The 15,995-nt window shown below is 42.4% G+C and overlaps 1 protein-coding gene across 1 annotated transcript in view; it reads right to left on the bottom strand.

Moving 5' to 3' along the window:
- ACMSD (aminocarboxymuconate semialdehyde decarboxylase) overlaps window positions 1-10,969 on the bottom strand; it is a 69,583-nt gene extending 58,614 nt beyond the window's left edge. Inside the window, exons 1-2 of the mRNA XM_004711896.2 lie at window positions 10,728-10,969; window positions 4,293-4,337 (exon numbers count right to left, since the gene is read on the bottom strand). Of these exons, the coding sequence (XP_004711953.1) occupies window positions 4,293-4,337; window positions 10,728-10,784 (102 nt within the window). The 5' untranslated portion in view covers window positions 10,785-10,969. The remainder of the gene's footprint in view (window positions 1-4,292; window positions 4,338-10,727) is intronic.
- Between the last annotated feature and the right edge of the window lie 5,026 nt (window positions 10,970-15,995).

The following is a 15,995-nucleotide window of genomic DNA, read 5'->3' as shown; positions in this document are numbered from 1 at the left end:
CTAGCAACATCTTGCCTAGGGTTTAACAAAACAATTGGGCTTCACAGCCTGGTCACATTGATACATCCAATTAACCATCACAGTGTGCATTTGAATTACCCAGAAAGCCCACTAACCCAGAGATTTGTGGTCCTCACTCCCAGGGTTTCAAATTCAGTAGGTCTGGGGTGCAGGGGTCTGAGAATCAGATATTGCATTTCTTAAAATTCCAAACTGATGCTGATGATGCTGGTAGGAAATCACCCCTTTAAAAATATGTTTTATTGAGTTTTTGATGAAAGCTTACACTCAAACCTCCTATATATAATTTTGTACACAGTTATAATATATACATAGGTATACTTAATTTCAAATTTCAATATATAATATCGATAATATTTATGTTATCCATCTGTCTGTATATGCTGTAACATCTATAGTTATTTATTACAATATATTATATATAAAACATATTATGTGTATAATTTGAGTTCTTATCCTCATTTTTCTCCCATTCTACCTGGGAATATTTACTACCTGGGAATATTTACTGTGACCCCAGTTAGAATGATCCTTGAAGGCAGCCAGCACAATCTAGTTCTGCTGCTCTTAGGGTAGATGAGGTGATGGGTCTTGTAGACTTGTTTTCTTCTCTGAAATTTTGTTGACCTTTTCACTGTTTTTATCCAGGAGAGGAAAGACATAGTTATGTCTTAGACGGCCACTCCCAAGCTTATAAGGTGCCAGACACTCTTCACCTCACTAGGACGCAGGTCATAATTTCCATGAGTTATGTTATGCCAATTGACTAGTTGTTCCATGAGACTATGGCCCTAAGTTTTCACACCAAGAAAACCAGTCTTGGAAGATGCCTCGTTATGTCTGAGAACTACTCATATTTGCGTCTTCAATGAATATATGCCCGCACTGACATATTTGTACATACTCGTACCTATCGAGTCTTCTAAGGAGCCCTGCAGGTGCAGAGGGCAAAGCACTTGGCTGCGAAGCCACATATCAGCACTTGGAAATGACCAGGTGCTCAGCAGGAGCACTGTGTCAGCCTGATTCCCATAAAGCCTTTGAAATTGTTTATGGGGAGGTTCCATGCTGTCTGTATGGGGCCATGAGTCAGAATCAATGTGACAACAATGGATTTGGATTTAATGAATACTTCTGTATTTTTTATCCATGTATACACCTGCACCCTTTTGTATCCCAATATCCTATACTCATCTGTATGTGCTCAGACACTTGATTTCACTTTGGTTGTGTTCTGGTCACTACATGCACACCAGAGGCCAATTTTTGCATCACCCAAAGTACCACTTCTCTGGCATGTAAAGCACCTTCCCCCGACTCCTCTTTCTGGTAACCACCAATGAACATTGGTCTCTCTCTTCATATAGATCTATTATTTTTAGGAAAGAGAAATCAGTATTTGTCCTTACAGGCATGACAGTATTATGGCCTCCAGGTCCATCTTTTATCATATGCTTTTCATACAAATCATTGCTCTTTTTGATTGTGTGTACTTCATTATATGTATGTACCACAATTTGCCTATCCATTCATTTGTTGATGGGGTTTTGGGTTGTTTCCATCTCTTTGCTATTTGTGAAAAAAGCATCAATGAACATAAGTATGGATATACTGTACGTCTAATAACATCATTATTTTTAGGAGCCCTGGTGATGCAGTGGGTTAAGTGCTGGACTGCTAAACACAAGGTCAGTAGTTTAAACCTACCAGCTGCTTCATGGAAAAAAAGATGGGACAGGCAGCCTGCCCCTGTAGGGAGCCCTGGGGGACAGTTGTGATCACGTTTTGGGCTGTTAACTACCAGGTCGGCAGTTTAAAACCACTAGCCGCTCCTTGGGGAAAAGATGTGGCTTTGTACTCCTGTAAAGAGTTACAGTCTTAGAAACCCACATTGACTTGATGGCAGTGTGTTAATTAGGTTTATTGTGCCGACCTGACTGATGAACACATGTGGAATTAATTGAAGGGGAGTTTAATTGAAGGGTGGAGAGATAAATGGCTCAGCGAGCCTCACCCTTCTTGTCTCTTGCTCTCTGATCATTGGACCGGTGTGAGGCTGCCTTAGCTAGTTCTATGTCTCAGCTGGTAAGGCTCACTTCCTGCGAGACATCCCTGAGGAGAAGCCACAGGGACCTAGCCCGATGCAGCCCTGGGCGCTGGACAAGCCACGTGGAGACCCCTGCCAGCGTTTACACGCCACTGGATCCAAAGACTTTCTACCCACTGGCCTGTGATTGTCCTGCATTTGGCATCATCACGTGTGTTTTGTGACTTTGAGGAGGACTTTGTAGATTGGTGTCGGACATATGGGCTAATGTTGGACTTTATGAGTTTGGACTGGATTGGTTTGGGATGCTTTCTGAATGTACACTTACCCTTTATATAAAACTCTCTCTTATACACATATGAGTTTCTGTGGATTTGGTTCTCTGGTCTACCCAGACTAACACAGGCAGTGAGCTTGTTTGTTTATTTGTTGTTTATCTGCTCCTGTAAATATTTACAGTCTCAGAAACCCTATGGAGTACTTCTACTTTGTCCTATAGACTCATGGCAGTAGATTTGGATTGCTTCAGCGTATATATGAGAGTAAGTAAAAAAGGATTGCTACAAAATCACAGATACTTTAATGAAATAATATAAAAATATCAAATGTGAAGCTATTGTTTCTCAGCATATCCTCCACCTAGAGCTGTCCATTCCTGGAAGTAGTGTTTTCTTCTTCCCAAGCCTTCTCCAAGGAATTCTGCACTCTGATTTACACCATGTCAAATGGTCAGGTGTAGCATCTAAAAACATTTTTTTTTTAGTTGTGGCCTCCTTGAGGGACTCAAGTTGTGATCCTTTTCAGTGCTCTTTGAGTTTGGGGGACAAACTGAATTCTAACGATGCCACATCAAGTCTATGCTACCGGGTAAGGTTTCCGGATCTAATTCTTTTAGTGTAGCCCTTGCTGCCCTTGAAAAGTGAGCCGGTACAGTGTCATGATGGGGTGGGGTGGGGGGCGGGGGGGAAGGGATTCTCAGTTTAACTTTTCTGGCCTTTTTTTTTTTTAGAAAGATCAATCAAATTTTCCCCTTTGGAGACCCAAAGAACAGCTGCTGTTTCCTTCTGGGCTGACTTTTCCGCCCTGAATCGAGATGGTCCGGAGAACCCCCTTAGAAACCACTCTTCTGATTGGATTGAGTTTTGAAGGCCCCCTGATGAGACTAAGATAAGATGTGTATCATTATGGGAACTTGTCTTCAGCCAGAATCGCTGTGATGAATGGATGTTCCACATGCTGGCAGGTCTTTCTGGAACATTGGTTTCCTTTTCCCTAGGCAGACCTCCAACCCCACTTTCTGACTCAGCATGGGCATCCTGCTTTCAGAGGGCCTTCCCAGACTCTCAGTGCCCTGTCCTTTGCACTTGGTATACTTATACCATCCCAACCGTACCACCAAGTTGCCTTGGGTTTGCCTTGCAGGTAAACTGTATTCCCAGGCTTTAAGTCCTCTGGAGCTGAACATACCATGCCTGTTTTTCAGCTGGGAGGGCACACTGTACCTCTGAAAATAAAGCCAGACCCAACCTCTGTGCTGATCTGGCCTTTTAGCCCACTCCCAGGCCTCATTATTTACAGAGTGATCCACCCCAAGCCCTTCCTCCTCTCCCTTTACCCCATAACCATTCTCAGTCCTTAGTAATAGTGGCTTCTACTCTTGATGGCCAATGTTTCATTTCTCTAGCCTCTGCCCAAATCTAAGCAGTCCTATTTATTTGGTTGGCCTTAAAAAGCAAAGCAAAAACAAACAAACAAAACAGGAGCTTTGGTGGTGCTGTGGTTTCATGGCACAGTTGGCAGTTCGAAACCACCAGCAGCTCCATGGGAGAAAGACTGGGTGGGCTTCCTACTCTGTCTTGGAAACCCACAGGGGGCCACTATGCGGCCTTAGTGTATTTGTAAGTGTAGTATACTGTGGAGAGGATCAGGTCACCTCCTGCAGGCAAAGCCATAAATACCCAAATTGGTTGGGTCCTGCAGGGGCTGGGGGTGGAGGAGTGGTGTTAGCCTTTCAAACGACAGCTTCATCTTCCTAAGGCCTGCTCTTTCATATTACCTCCATTGTTTCGAATAATCTTGAGAAATCTTGGTTCCAGTCCCTTGCTTAGTACAACATTAAGTAGAGGACAGACACGTTGAGCTTGTAGGAGGCCCAGCCTGCAGCGAGTAGCACAAGTTAGGGAGTCCTGTGGGTCCCAGTGCTGACCATTTGGGAGGTGCTCACCTCTTTGTGGTGTTGAAGCTGCACCCAGCCTCCATAGCCGTATCTCTGCGGGAGGAAACACACAATTAGACTCAAGAGCAAACAGGTGGGCGGTGCTTATGGCAGGGGGTTCTGACCTCCACCTTTTCCAGGGTCACTCTCAGATTCCTTCTCATATCCAGCTTGATGGCAACTCGTGGCGAGACTGGAGACAGGCTAGAACCGCCCCTGGGAGTTTATGAGACTGGCGCTCTTGATGGCATTAGAAACGTCTGGTGGTTTCCAACTGCTGCCCTTGCGGCTAGCAGGCCAATGTGGAACCATTGCATCACCAGGGCTCCTCTTATGTAGAAGCAGATTAACTCACCTTTTCCCCACCAAGTAAATCTATTTGAGCAGAAAATGAATGTGGTGCAACCGATCCTGTTATCTTTTCTCCTAAGATAGATGTCACTTTTCAATGAGGACGGATATTAAAGCTGTTTGCCCATGCACCATTTAACTTCTCACAGGGCCTTAAGGGTGCACAGACCCGAAGGGTCAATCTTGAGAACATCTTCTCTTGGAAACTCGCAATTCTGAATAGCTCATGAAATCAATTTAGCGGCTAGAGAACCAGCTATTTGGAAAAGCATGCAATATTGAAAAAGGAATGAGGAACAGAGTCTCCTCCACTTAACACTTCTTTGCCACTTTCTTCGTCCCCTGCCGCACCTGCCCGGCTCAGACTGAGGTCTTCCCTTTTGCCACTACTATCTGTTTGGATGACCTTCTAGCAAGTTAAAAGTGGAGGAATTAATGTCCCCTACCCAGCAGCCCTCAACCAATGACCAAAGGGAGTTGGTATATAAACATCCCTTGTCCTGTACCCTCAGGCTGAAGAGCACTGAGATAGTCAGGCTCCCAGCACACCTGTTATTAAAGCAGGCACTGGTTCAAGGGCAACCACTTCACTGGCTGCCTTGTGTCTCGGGCTCACTCTTCTCCTGGTGTTTCTGGACTCGCCTCCAAAATAAACTACGTGTGTTGAAGCCAGTGCTTCTCAACCGGTGGGTCAAACGACCCTTTCACACATGCCGCCCAATTCATAACAGTAGCAAAAAGACAGTGATGAAGTAGCAACGAAAATAATTTTATGGTTGGGGGGTCACCACCACATGAGGAAAGGTATTTAAGGGTTGCGGCCTGAGGAAGGTTGAGAACCACCGGTTTAAGTCCTTGTCTCCGAGTTTCCTTCCTGAGAAACTCAAGCTAATGTAGAAAGGGATGGAATAGAATGAGACATATTGAAGATGTCTCCCATGAAGTAAAAGTAAATACCGTTGCATGCAATTGGTTTCCATTATGTATGAGAGGGAGGGGGGGAGTCAAAAGGTATTGCTACTACGGTTCCAGTCCATGCATGGGTGGGTTTATTCCGAAGTGGGGAGGATATGTTGAGAAGCAATAGCCCCATGTTTTGCTATTTCTGTTTAATACAGGTTTCTATGATTTGGTAGTCACACTTTTTAATTTACCCTTGTATTGAAGGCTTTTGATTCCTCAGGCATTGAGTTGCCATCAATATTACGGTAATTTTGTTCGATATTGTGCTCAGCAGTCAATTTAAATAATCATTTTTTACATAAAAATTCCAGTAGCGATTTTGACCAGAGAAGAACTGACACGTTTGAATTGTGGTGCTGGGGAAGAGTAGTGTAAGCAGCCCGGACAGCCAAAGGACACACAAATCTGCCTTGGAAGAAGTGTGGTCAGGGCATGCCTTTGAGGCAAGGTTGGAGAGGCTTGGTCTTACATACTTTGGACGTGTTGTCAGGAGAGTCCAGTCCCTGGAGAAGGACCTCCTGCTTGTTAAAGCAGAGGGACTTCTTAAAAAAAGGAAGGCCCTCCATGCGATGGATTAACAGAGAGGCTGCAACAACGGGCTCAAGCAAAGAAACCATGGCGAGGAAGGGGCAGGACCAGACAGTGGATCGGTTCTCTGTGGGTTGGCGCAGACTCGGTGGTACCATCACTCGGTGGTACAACAGTGATGATGAATTACTTCATCATTCAAGTGTCGTACAAATGTTTGTACCGAGTCACAATATAAAGGGCGTTTCTTCTTGTCTAGCATGGATAAGAAAATTTAGATTAAATTATGGAGAAAATACTTGATTTTGTTCATATCTCGAAGTCGCTAATGTTTCCCTTTTACCGTTGCTCTCTTGTTTTATTTAAGTGAAAACGTACAGAGCACATCCATTTCTCCTCAAGCTATCAGTATGAGTCTCCCACAGTGGATTGGTCTGAGACGTGGGTAGCTCCTGGGTGTGTTTGTTCCACCTCTATTTGGGCTGAAAGATGACCCCTCTATGCCACCAATGCTCCTCTGTCCCCGTGGACAGGTGTTCTTTTACAAAGATCCTAACTGCAACTCTGACCAAAATCGTGAATAACAGAAAATGAGAAGAGGCCTCTGCGTCTCAGATCTCAGTGGCTTTTCATCCTCGGTTAATCATTAGCCCAGGTGTGTGGACTCTGCTTTTCTATTTCTTCATTTCAGGGAGGAGGTCAAGGTCATGGGGGTGTGTCTGTTAATATTTTAAAGGGAAGGGAGGTCTTGGATTTACAACTGTTTGGGGTCATCAGTCAGGGGAGGGAAGCAGATAGTATCTCAAAGGGGCTTCATCTTCTAAAATAGTAGCACAAGTTTGCTCTTTTTTAATTTCTACTTACATCTAGTATTGTTATTTTTTTATTAAATACTTTTATTGGGGGCTCTTACATCTCTTATCACAATCCATACATTCATCCATTGTGTCAAGCACATTTGTACATATGTTGCCATTATCATTTTCAAAGCATTTTCTTTCTACTTGAGCCCTTGGTATCAGCTCCTCATTCGCCCCCCCCCCTCCCTCATGAACCCTTGATAAGTTATAGATCATTATTTTGATACCTTACATTGTACTCTGTCACCATCCATCCACTTTTCTGTTGTTTGTCCCCCTGGGAGGTGGTTATATGTTGATACATTTATTCTTTTAATTGTTTTATTAGGAGACTTTTCTTTTAAGGATTTAAGATTTTTTAAGGGCTTTTTTAAGGGAGATATTTTTTGAAGGACAGATGTTTTGAAATCATATTTTCCTCATTGAGGAGCAATTTCAAGACAAAAGACTATCTGTTATAGTTCATGGCTCTTTAATACGCCCTTTTCTCTGACTGAAAATGAGAAAGGGAGAGAGAGGGGGCCCCAGCATCATGTAGATCTACCTTCAGTCACGTCATTCATTCTAGCTGGAAAACAGACAATTGTTTTCTGCTAGTTGTTTAATCACTGGCTTGCCTGAACTGCCTACCACCGATCCAATAACTTGAACTGTGGGTTTGCAGCTAGGTTCCAATGGCTCTGTGATAACGTCCTTTGTGGACCTACTTGGCGGAAGGAGTTGGGCGGAGCCAGGTGTTATAAAGGGAGCTACTGGGGAGCAGAAGAAATTGTGGCCACCCCAAGTGGAGCATCTCATTGAGTCCTAAATTTAATAGCAAGATAACCATCCTTCCCAAAGAATCTGGAGTGTGTCCCTCAGAATCAAGGTATTTCTCTTGGACATTGGCTTAATTCACTTTGGGGTTGTCTGAAATCCTCTGGCATTCCTGAATTTAAGACTGAATCCCAACCTAGCAATCTAATGAGAAAGAATAGAACAACCATGTTTTTCTTTGAATGATAGTCCTTGTACCTGCCAACAGGGGTGTGGGGGGTGGGGGAGGACGACTGGAAAGTCTCCTCTAATGGTAAAGAATCCCTTAGGTAAGACTGGCTTACTTCTTGCTATTTGTGCCTCATCTGGACAAGCAGGTGGATGCAATGCAGACTGGAGCCCCCTGTTACTATGGCATCCTCTTAGAGGATAGGCCATTCTAGGCAGCTCTTTCTGGGCTAGGGGAGAGTAGGATGGGCAGTGCCCTTTAGAGACCACCATGGTAGTTCCCAAAACCTTTCAAGAGGATTGTCTCTGGACCTCAAAGAGGAAAGTGGTAATATTGGAATGAATGCTATTGGTTGGAGAGTAGGTTTGATCTGCATTACTGTACTGCACCTTCGATTTTTCAAAAAGTCCAAGATCAGGGAGTATAGTCTGTTCCTTCCTTTGCCTGCATTATAAAGAGATTCACTCACTCACTCCTTCTATCAGTCATCAGGCGAACTCTCACAAATCACGAGCAGAAAAACAGCGAGCATCGTAACAAGTAAGCATCGGTGGGTGACTTCCAAATGTACACCCATGACGTCACAGACGCAGAAAGTCGCTGGTGCATTCCTTTCATGAAATGATTGACATCTTTTTTACACTTTGAGAAAGTTGTTTACAAGGCTCTACATGTGACCTCCTCCCTGGGGGACGGACAACAGAAAAGTGGGTGAAGGGAGACGTCGGACAGTGGAAGATATGACAAAATAATAATTTATAAATTATCAAGGGCTCATGAGGGAGGGGGAGGGGAGAGGGAGGGGAAAAAATGAGGAGCTGATGCCGGGGGTTTAAGGAGAACAAATGTTTTGAGAATGATGAGGGCAATGAATGTACAAATGCGTTTCACACAATTGACGTATGTATGGATTGTGTAAGAGTTGTATGAGCCCCTAATAAAATGATTTTTAAAATGTGACCAGCACAGCAGCATTTAGAACAGCAAGTTCCCCTCTGGGCATTTAATCTCCTTTAGGAGGCATTAGTTTGATTGCTTCAGTTTTTACTAATAGTAAGTTCTTTAAAAATGGTTCCATATCTTGTAATCTCAAACTCGAGCAATGGTTCTCAAACTTCCTAATGCTGCGACCCTTTAATACAATTCCTCAAGTGGTAGTGACTCCTCAACCATAAAGTTATCTTCGTTGCTATTTCATATCTGTCATTTTGCTACTGTTATGCATCGGGCGACCCCTGTGGAAGGGTCCTTTGACTCCTAAAGGGGTCGCAACCCACAAGTTGAGAATCACTGATCTAGAGGGTCTGGCCCCTACCTTCCTAGAGAACAATAAAACACTTAAGATTGACATTCTCCCAGAAAGTGTACCTCAGAAATAACCCTCACTACTATTGGGTTGATTCTGACTCATAGTAACCTTATAGGACAGAGTAGAACTGCCCATGTGGGTTTCCAACACTGTGACTCTTTCCCAGAGGACAATAACCTTGACCATGGAGCTGCTGTTTTGTTGAACTGCTGACCTTGCAGCTGGCAGTCCAACATGTACCCACTTTGCCACCGAAGAAAGTACTTATGAGAAGAAAATGGTTTCATTTACCTACACAATGAACCACGTCTTACTTAGAGCTTGGGTGAATTATTTTTTCTTAGTTGAGACAGTAAAACATGAAACATTATCAATGGTGCGAAAGACTGGATAAAACCTGATAAACTCGTTGTCTTCAAGTTGATTCAGACTGGTAGTCACCCCACAAAACAGAGTAGAATTGCGCCTTAGGGTTTCTGAAACTATAAATGCTTATAGGAGCAGACTGCCTCATCTTTCTCCTCTGGAGTGGCTGATGGGTTTGAACAGCCAACCTTTAGGTCAGCAGCTCAATACTTATCCCACAGTGCCACCAGGGCTCCTCAAAGCCTGATCCTTAACTACATAAACTCATGCTTACCCTAAGTACACCTCAAACCATTGGTAATTTTCTTTGATGTTCCTCACGTTCCTCTGTGCATATTCAAGAAAAAAATTCTTAATGACAGAAGAACATGTCCTTTCCATCTTTGGAAAAACACAGAATATTCTTTAGGGACATTCATTGTGCAAAGGCTCCGTGCCATCCTCACCACTCCCCACCCCCCGAAGAGTGTGTTTTTTTTTAATTCACCCACTCCCTAGTTTTTCATAATAAGGATTTATACCTTAAAGAATGTCAAAAAGGATGATTTCAGATAATGTCCTAAAGTAGAAAAAAAAAAGTCCACACTGCTATATTTTGGTGCTTCTCAAACTCATTTTAAACATTTTGGGAAAGAGATATGTCTTAGAAGTCCCAGAAACCTATCACATTCCATTCCATTATAAGTCTCTTACTCGAAGCTGCAGCGTTACATTCTGTAGCTGGCACACAGCTACCCAACAGCTGAATATGTGATTTAAATGGAAGTAAAACTTCCTGTCTTAAAGGATCCAGAAATTTTGAAGACCTTCCTTTGAGGAGAAAAATGGGATTTTGAGAATACATTTCTTTTATTCACAGTCCTTTTAAAATAAATATAAACATCATTCTTAAAAATTGGGAAATTCAGAGTTACTAAGTCATTTGAAATTGCCCTCAAATTAGAGAAAGGTAACTTCTAATTTTCCCAAGAAGAGAATGGTCTATAATAAAGATATATATTATATAATATATATATATTTATATATATATATATTAACCCAGAGATGTTTCAGAAATAATTCAGCAAATAAATCTCCATTACCTTTTTCAAATCTGGCCATTCTCTTGGTAGGATATGACTATGGATGTCAATTTTCATCTCCACAGGATCGGTAAGAAGGAGACGCTGAGGAAGGAAGTTACGATGGGCCTTCCCCCATGAAAACCAGGGAGTCAATCTGTTCCCTTGCTCCTTCTCTTCAGGAATCAGTCAGCAGACCCGCTTGGTTCACCTTGGTCCTTTGAAGCTGCTTTGTTCAAGTTCAAAGTTCTGCTTCTTGGTCAGCCTGACTTGGGGTAAACAACTCATTGGTAATCTGGGTTCTGGGCACGAAACTAAATGGAACAAGTGGACGGTCTGCAGCTCAGTGAGCTGCAAAGGACTGCAGGGCTTTGTTCTGCCAAGTCCAAAGCTGACACAATTTTTTATTTTTGCTTTCATATTTAATCTTAGTTCCATGAATGCATGCAGAGGGTGAAAAGAGAGCAGTACAGAAGGATTTTTAAAGAAAAATAAGTGATTCCTGATTTGCCTCTTCAGGCCCTTGGTTTCACTCCTCAATGGTAACCTAATGGAATCCTTCTAGTTTCTTGTTCCGTTACCGTATATACTCGAGTATAAACCGACCTGAATATCAGCCGAGGCACCTAATTTTACCACAAAAACTGCAATTAAAAATGTGCTGAAAAACTTGGCTTATACACAAGTATATGTGGTAGCTACGCCTCCCGGCCTTAATCATATTTAGAAACTGGCTTGCTCACAAAAATTCAGCATCTTCAGAAAGTTGCAGCTTTAGTTTAAAATCATAGAAAGAGTTATACATTCTTCATATAGGCTCTTCTCCTTTGCCTTTCAGTAATTCATATCTTTAACATTTACTGAGAATTACCATGTGATGAGGACTTAAGGCTGAATGAGAGAGAAAAGTATCCGTACACTGTGATAGTTGTATACAGCCTAGCTGTAGGGAAATGAAGACAGTAGCCATTGAAGGGTTTTAGAGGAGTCTAACAAAGGCAGAAAGCTAGGGCAGAAAGCAGAGTTCACGGGCTTACGGCTCAGGGTTCAGGAGGCAGGAAGTGGGTGAATTTTGTACTTGGACAGAGATGCTTTAGATGGGTCAGTATAATGCCCGAAGCTCAGAATGGAAAAAGAGTTACAGAGTGACCCCAAAGGAGGATAGTATCGCCGAAAGCGATCCAGTCATGAAGGAACCACGCAGGGAGGGGTGAGGGATGAGGAAGCAGGGACCTGTGTGCACTGATGCTGGAAGGAAGCTGTCTCAGCAAAGGCCAATATAGAGACTGACCCAAATCAGATACCACCTTTGGCTGGGAATGCATTGCATTCGAGGGGACCTAGGGTAATGGTTGAGAGCAGGGCTGTCAAAGTCAATGAAAAATACAACTTTCCTCCGGTTCCTAAATGCTCCCCCTCCCCCACTCCGCCCCCACTATCATGATCTGAATTCTATCGTGCAAGTCTGGCTAGACCAGAGGATGTACACTGGCACAGAAAAAGAACTGGAAACACAGGGAATCGAGGGTGGATGATCCCTTCAGGACCAGTGGTGTGAGTGGTGATACTGGGAGGGTAGAGGGAGAATGGGTTGGAAAGAGGGAACTGATTACAAGGATCTATATGTGACCTCCTCCCTGGGGGACGGACAACAGAAAAGTGGGTGAAGGGAGACGTTGGGCAGGGCAAGATATGACAAAACAATAGTTTGTAAATTATCAAGGGCTCATGAGGGAGTGGGGAGCAGGGAAGGAGGGGGAAAAAAGGGGACCTGATGCCGAAGACTTGAGTGGAGAGGAAATGTTTTGAGAATGATGAGGGCAATGAATGTACGAATGTGCTTTACACAATTGATGTATGGATGGACTGTGATGGGAGTTGTATGAGTCCCTAATAAAATGATTAAAAAAAAAAAACACCAAAAAATGCGGGCCATTTGGTGCAGCAGGCCACATCACATTTACAAATTTTGTTAAATTTATGTTTTGAAGTGAGGATTCAGGAATATGGATAGGATGATTAAAACACGATATAATTGCTTTTATTTAAACATTTATTTAATGTATTTATAAAACTAAAATTAATTCTTTTTTACCCAAAACTTGCCAGCGCTTTCCTCCTACTAGTTTTCAGTTACCTCTTATGTTGTGACAGGAAAATATAACAAAGTAACTAATAAAAAGCACAAAATGTTGGACAGCTGACAAACGTGATGCACAATCGTAATGGCTTCCCTCTAAAAATGTTAACTAGCGCTGCCGCGAGGTATGATTCTTAACAGCGCAACCTAGAGAGCTCTTTTTAGCCTTTTTGCTATTGGGATCTATTTGCATTACGTGACTCTGAGAGTGGCAGACATATCACTTCCAAACATCACCAGAACTGAGTCAGCACGTTTATACACGTCCACAGGCCCCCAGGAGAGGCACTGGGCCACGTGTACACTCGTCTTCAGTAGTTAAAGGGTGAACGAGGGAATTGTGTGTTTGGTATTGGCTCGATCTCCCCTAAGCGCTATTTTCTTCATAACAATTTTCTCTATTTTCATTTTATTTTAGAGGATCACAGGCCACAAAAATTTACCTTGGGGGCCGCATGTGGCTCACAGCCACCAGTTTGACACCCCTGATTTAGAGCTTGGAATTCAGCATCAGCCTTAGGAACTTTGTTTTCTTGGGCAAATTACATAATTTTCGGGACACCCCTTTCCTTATATGAGGGAGCTTAAGCATTTGTGGGAAAATTCCATTCTATTTTAATTCCATTTCCCACACATGTTTTTGAAGTCTCTTCATGTGTAAAAATGTGATCATAATAGAACTTGGGCTATTTTGGGGATCAAATGGACGAAGGCATGGAAGCCACATAGATCGATGCCTGCCAGAGAGTCAGTGACATATAAGGGTTAGTCATGAATTTTTATATTCTCATTGCTGCTTTTATGACAACAACCTTTTGGTTCAAAGTCAAGTGCTAACCATTTGTGCATCCAGGAACTCTTTATTATCAATACAACTCTGCCCCCCACCCCAATTTACACAAAACCTCAAGTAAACATGTAAGGAAATCTTGAAAAAATTGAGATTAAGTTTCTGCCACCTGAAGGCATGGGCATTTGTTAACAAATGAGATATATTACAGAAAAACAAATAGTATTATATTCTCTGCATCCTTGCACAATGACACACCTGAAATTAACATATGATTAACTAGGAATACGTGTTAGCATATGGGTGGCGGGGGAAGATTGGGGAAGAAGCAGATTTATGCTTCCCCAATTTCTATTCTATTATTATCCCATTTTTACATATGAAGGGACAAAAAATTGTGGAAAATGGAATTAAAACATAATGAAATTTCCCCACAAAAATTTCTCAACACATATAAAGCATATTATAAATGGATGTGAGTTACGTGAGGAGGCATGGAATGATGAAGATTATCATATCAGTGAAAGGTTAGCTTTGGGGGTAAGGAGTATTGGGGACCAGAGTACAGGTAGAAGGTTAGCCCAGGGGAGTTGGGGAATAGAGTGTAGGTAGAGGGTTAGCTCAGGAGGACATGGAGAGATGGAGACTATAGTACAGGTCGAGGGTTATATCAGGAAAACATGGAGAGTTGGAAACTGGAAAACAGCTGGAGCATTCATTAGTTCAGGAGAGCTTAGGGAGAGGGAGACTGGAGCACATGGATTGATAGGGACTTGAGAACAAGTGGAAGATTAGCTCAGGAGGACATGGAGAGACATCTCCACCAGAGTGGAGATATGGGGAAGATTAGTTGGGTGTTATGACGGTTAGTATTTTGTTGTGTTTTGCTGTTGTTGTTGTTATGGTATGATCTTCAGAATATGTTTATCAAGTGGGTGGAGGTAATGCCTTCCCCATTGAATTGTGTCTGAGGGCAAGATTATTCACATTGGTCTATGGGATTCAATTGAGGCTTTATCCATATGGGGACTCTGCAGATGGATTTGGGGCTTTCACTGTCATACATACCTCTCTGTAAAGTGGATGCTCAGAATTTAGGCTCTAGCATATTTTCCTCCTCTGATCATTGATTTTATTAGTTACAATCTTTGGCTCATATATGCTGGTGTGTTTCTTCCTTGCAGACTTAGCTGACTCTGCTTGTTTTAAGACAAGTTTTTAAGACACCAGACTCTATTCTTTCTGACTACTGGGCACCATCTAATTTCCTTCCTGTACTATTTTATAGCACCTGTATCTTCAGTGATCCCTTCATGAGGGTAAGTATCAAGAATTAATTGTTCTTAAATTAGGGCTTACAATGAAGTGGGAACTTAAAATCCATTCATATGTCTAAGGTTTATATATGTACCTGGTCTGCTTTAGTGACAGCATTATCGGTTTATTTTGAGAGACACTATAAGTAACCTCCATGGGACCTTGAGGAATTCTAATAGTATATTTAATCTAGCCAGTGCTGAGGAGTTTAAAGTAATATTGAGATTTGGAAAATATTCATATATAGGAATGCTTTTTAGATTGAAATACATGAGACATATACTTTTACATATTAAAAATATGTAAGTGACTGAATCCTGTTTAAGAAATCAATGATGGTTAGACACAAGGTGTAAATTTCGATAAGGTTCATTCACTATAGCAGGATTATGTCTGCAGAACGAAGATGTGTCAAAAAAGCTAAGAAGCTATGAAAGTGGCAAATATATGGAGATCTTTTTTTTTTTTAATGGTGGTCTTAAGTTGCCTATTATTGGGAAACCTCAAGAGCAAGAGGCTTGAACTGAAGTCCAATGACTTCCAAATCCACGACCTTGGGATAGCCATCATCATTGTCTCTCAGTAAGAAAGAGCTTTATTTCAAAAAGTAATGATATATTAAGAAAACATCCCAGCCCAGTCCAGATCAAGTCCATACATCTGATATTAGCCCATATGCCCGATACTAGTCTATAAATTCCTCTTCAGACTCACGTTGCCACTTGCAATGATGCCAAATGCAGGAAGATCACAGACGGTTACTGAAAGTCTTGTAGATCCAATGGCAGTGGAAGTATCACAGGGCTGTTTCAGCAGGTCTCCACCGAATGGCTCACTCAGGTCTCAGTGTAGCTCCACATGGCTTGTCTACAGGAAGAGGAAGAGAGAGAGAGAGAGAAAGAGAGAGACCCGCCTCCAGGGAGAAAGAAAGGAAGTTCCCAGAATCCTCCTGAGAAGACTACACCCACAAGGAAGCATCATCATGCTGTGACCTGATTGACAGGCTAGACTCTATTTATCAAGTTGACATGAAATGATGTAA

Source organism: Echinops telfairi, unplaced genomic scaffold (assembly GCF_000313985.2).
Source record: "Echinops telfairi isolate 266 unplaced genomic scaffold, ASM31398v2 ScPeMD7_15;HRSCAF=58, whole genome shotgun sequence".
Taxonomy (NCBI): Eukaryota; Metazoa; Chordata; class Mammalia; order Afrosoricida; family Tenrecidae; genus Echinops; species Echinops telfairi.
This window is presented reverse-complemented; position numbering and strand designations above follow the sequence as displayed.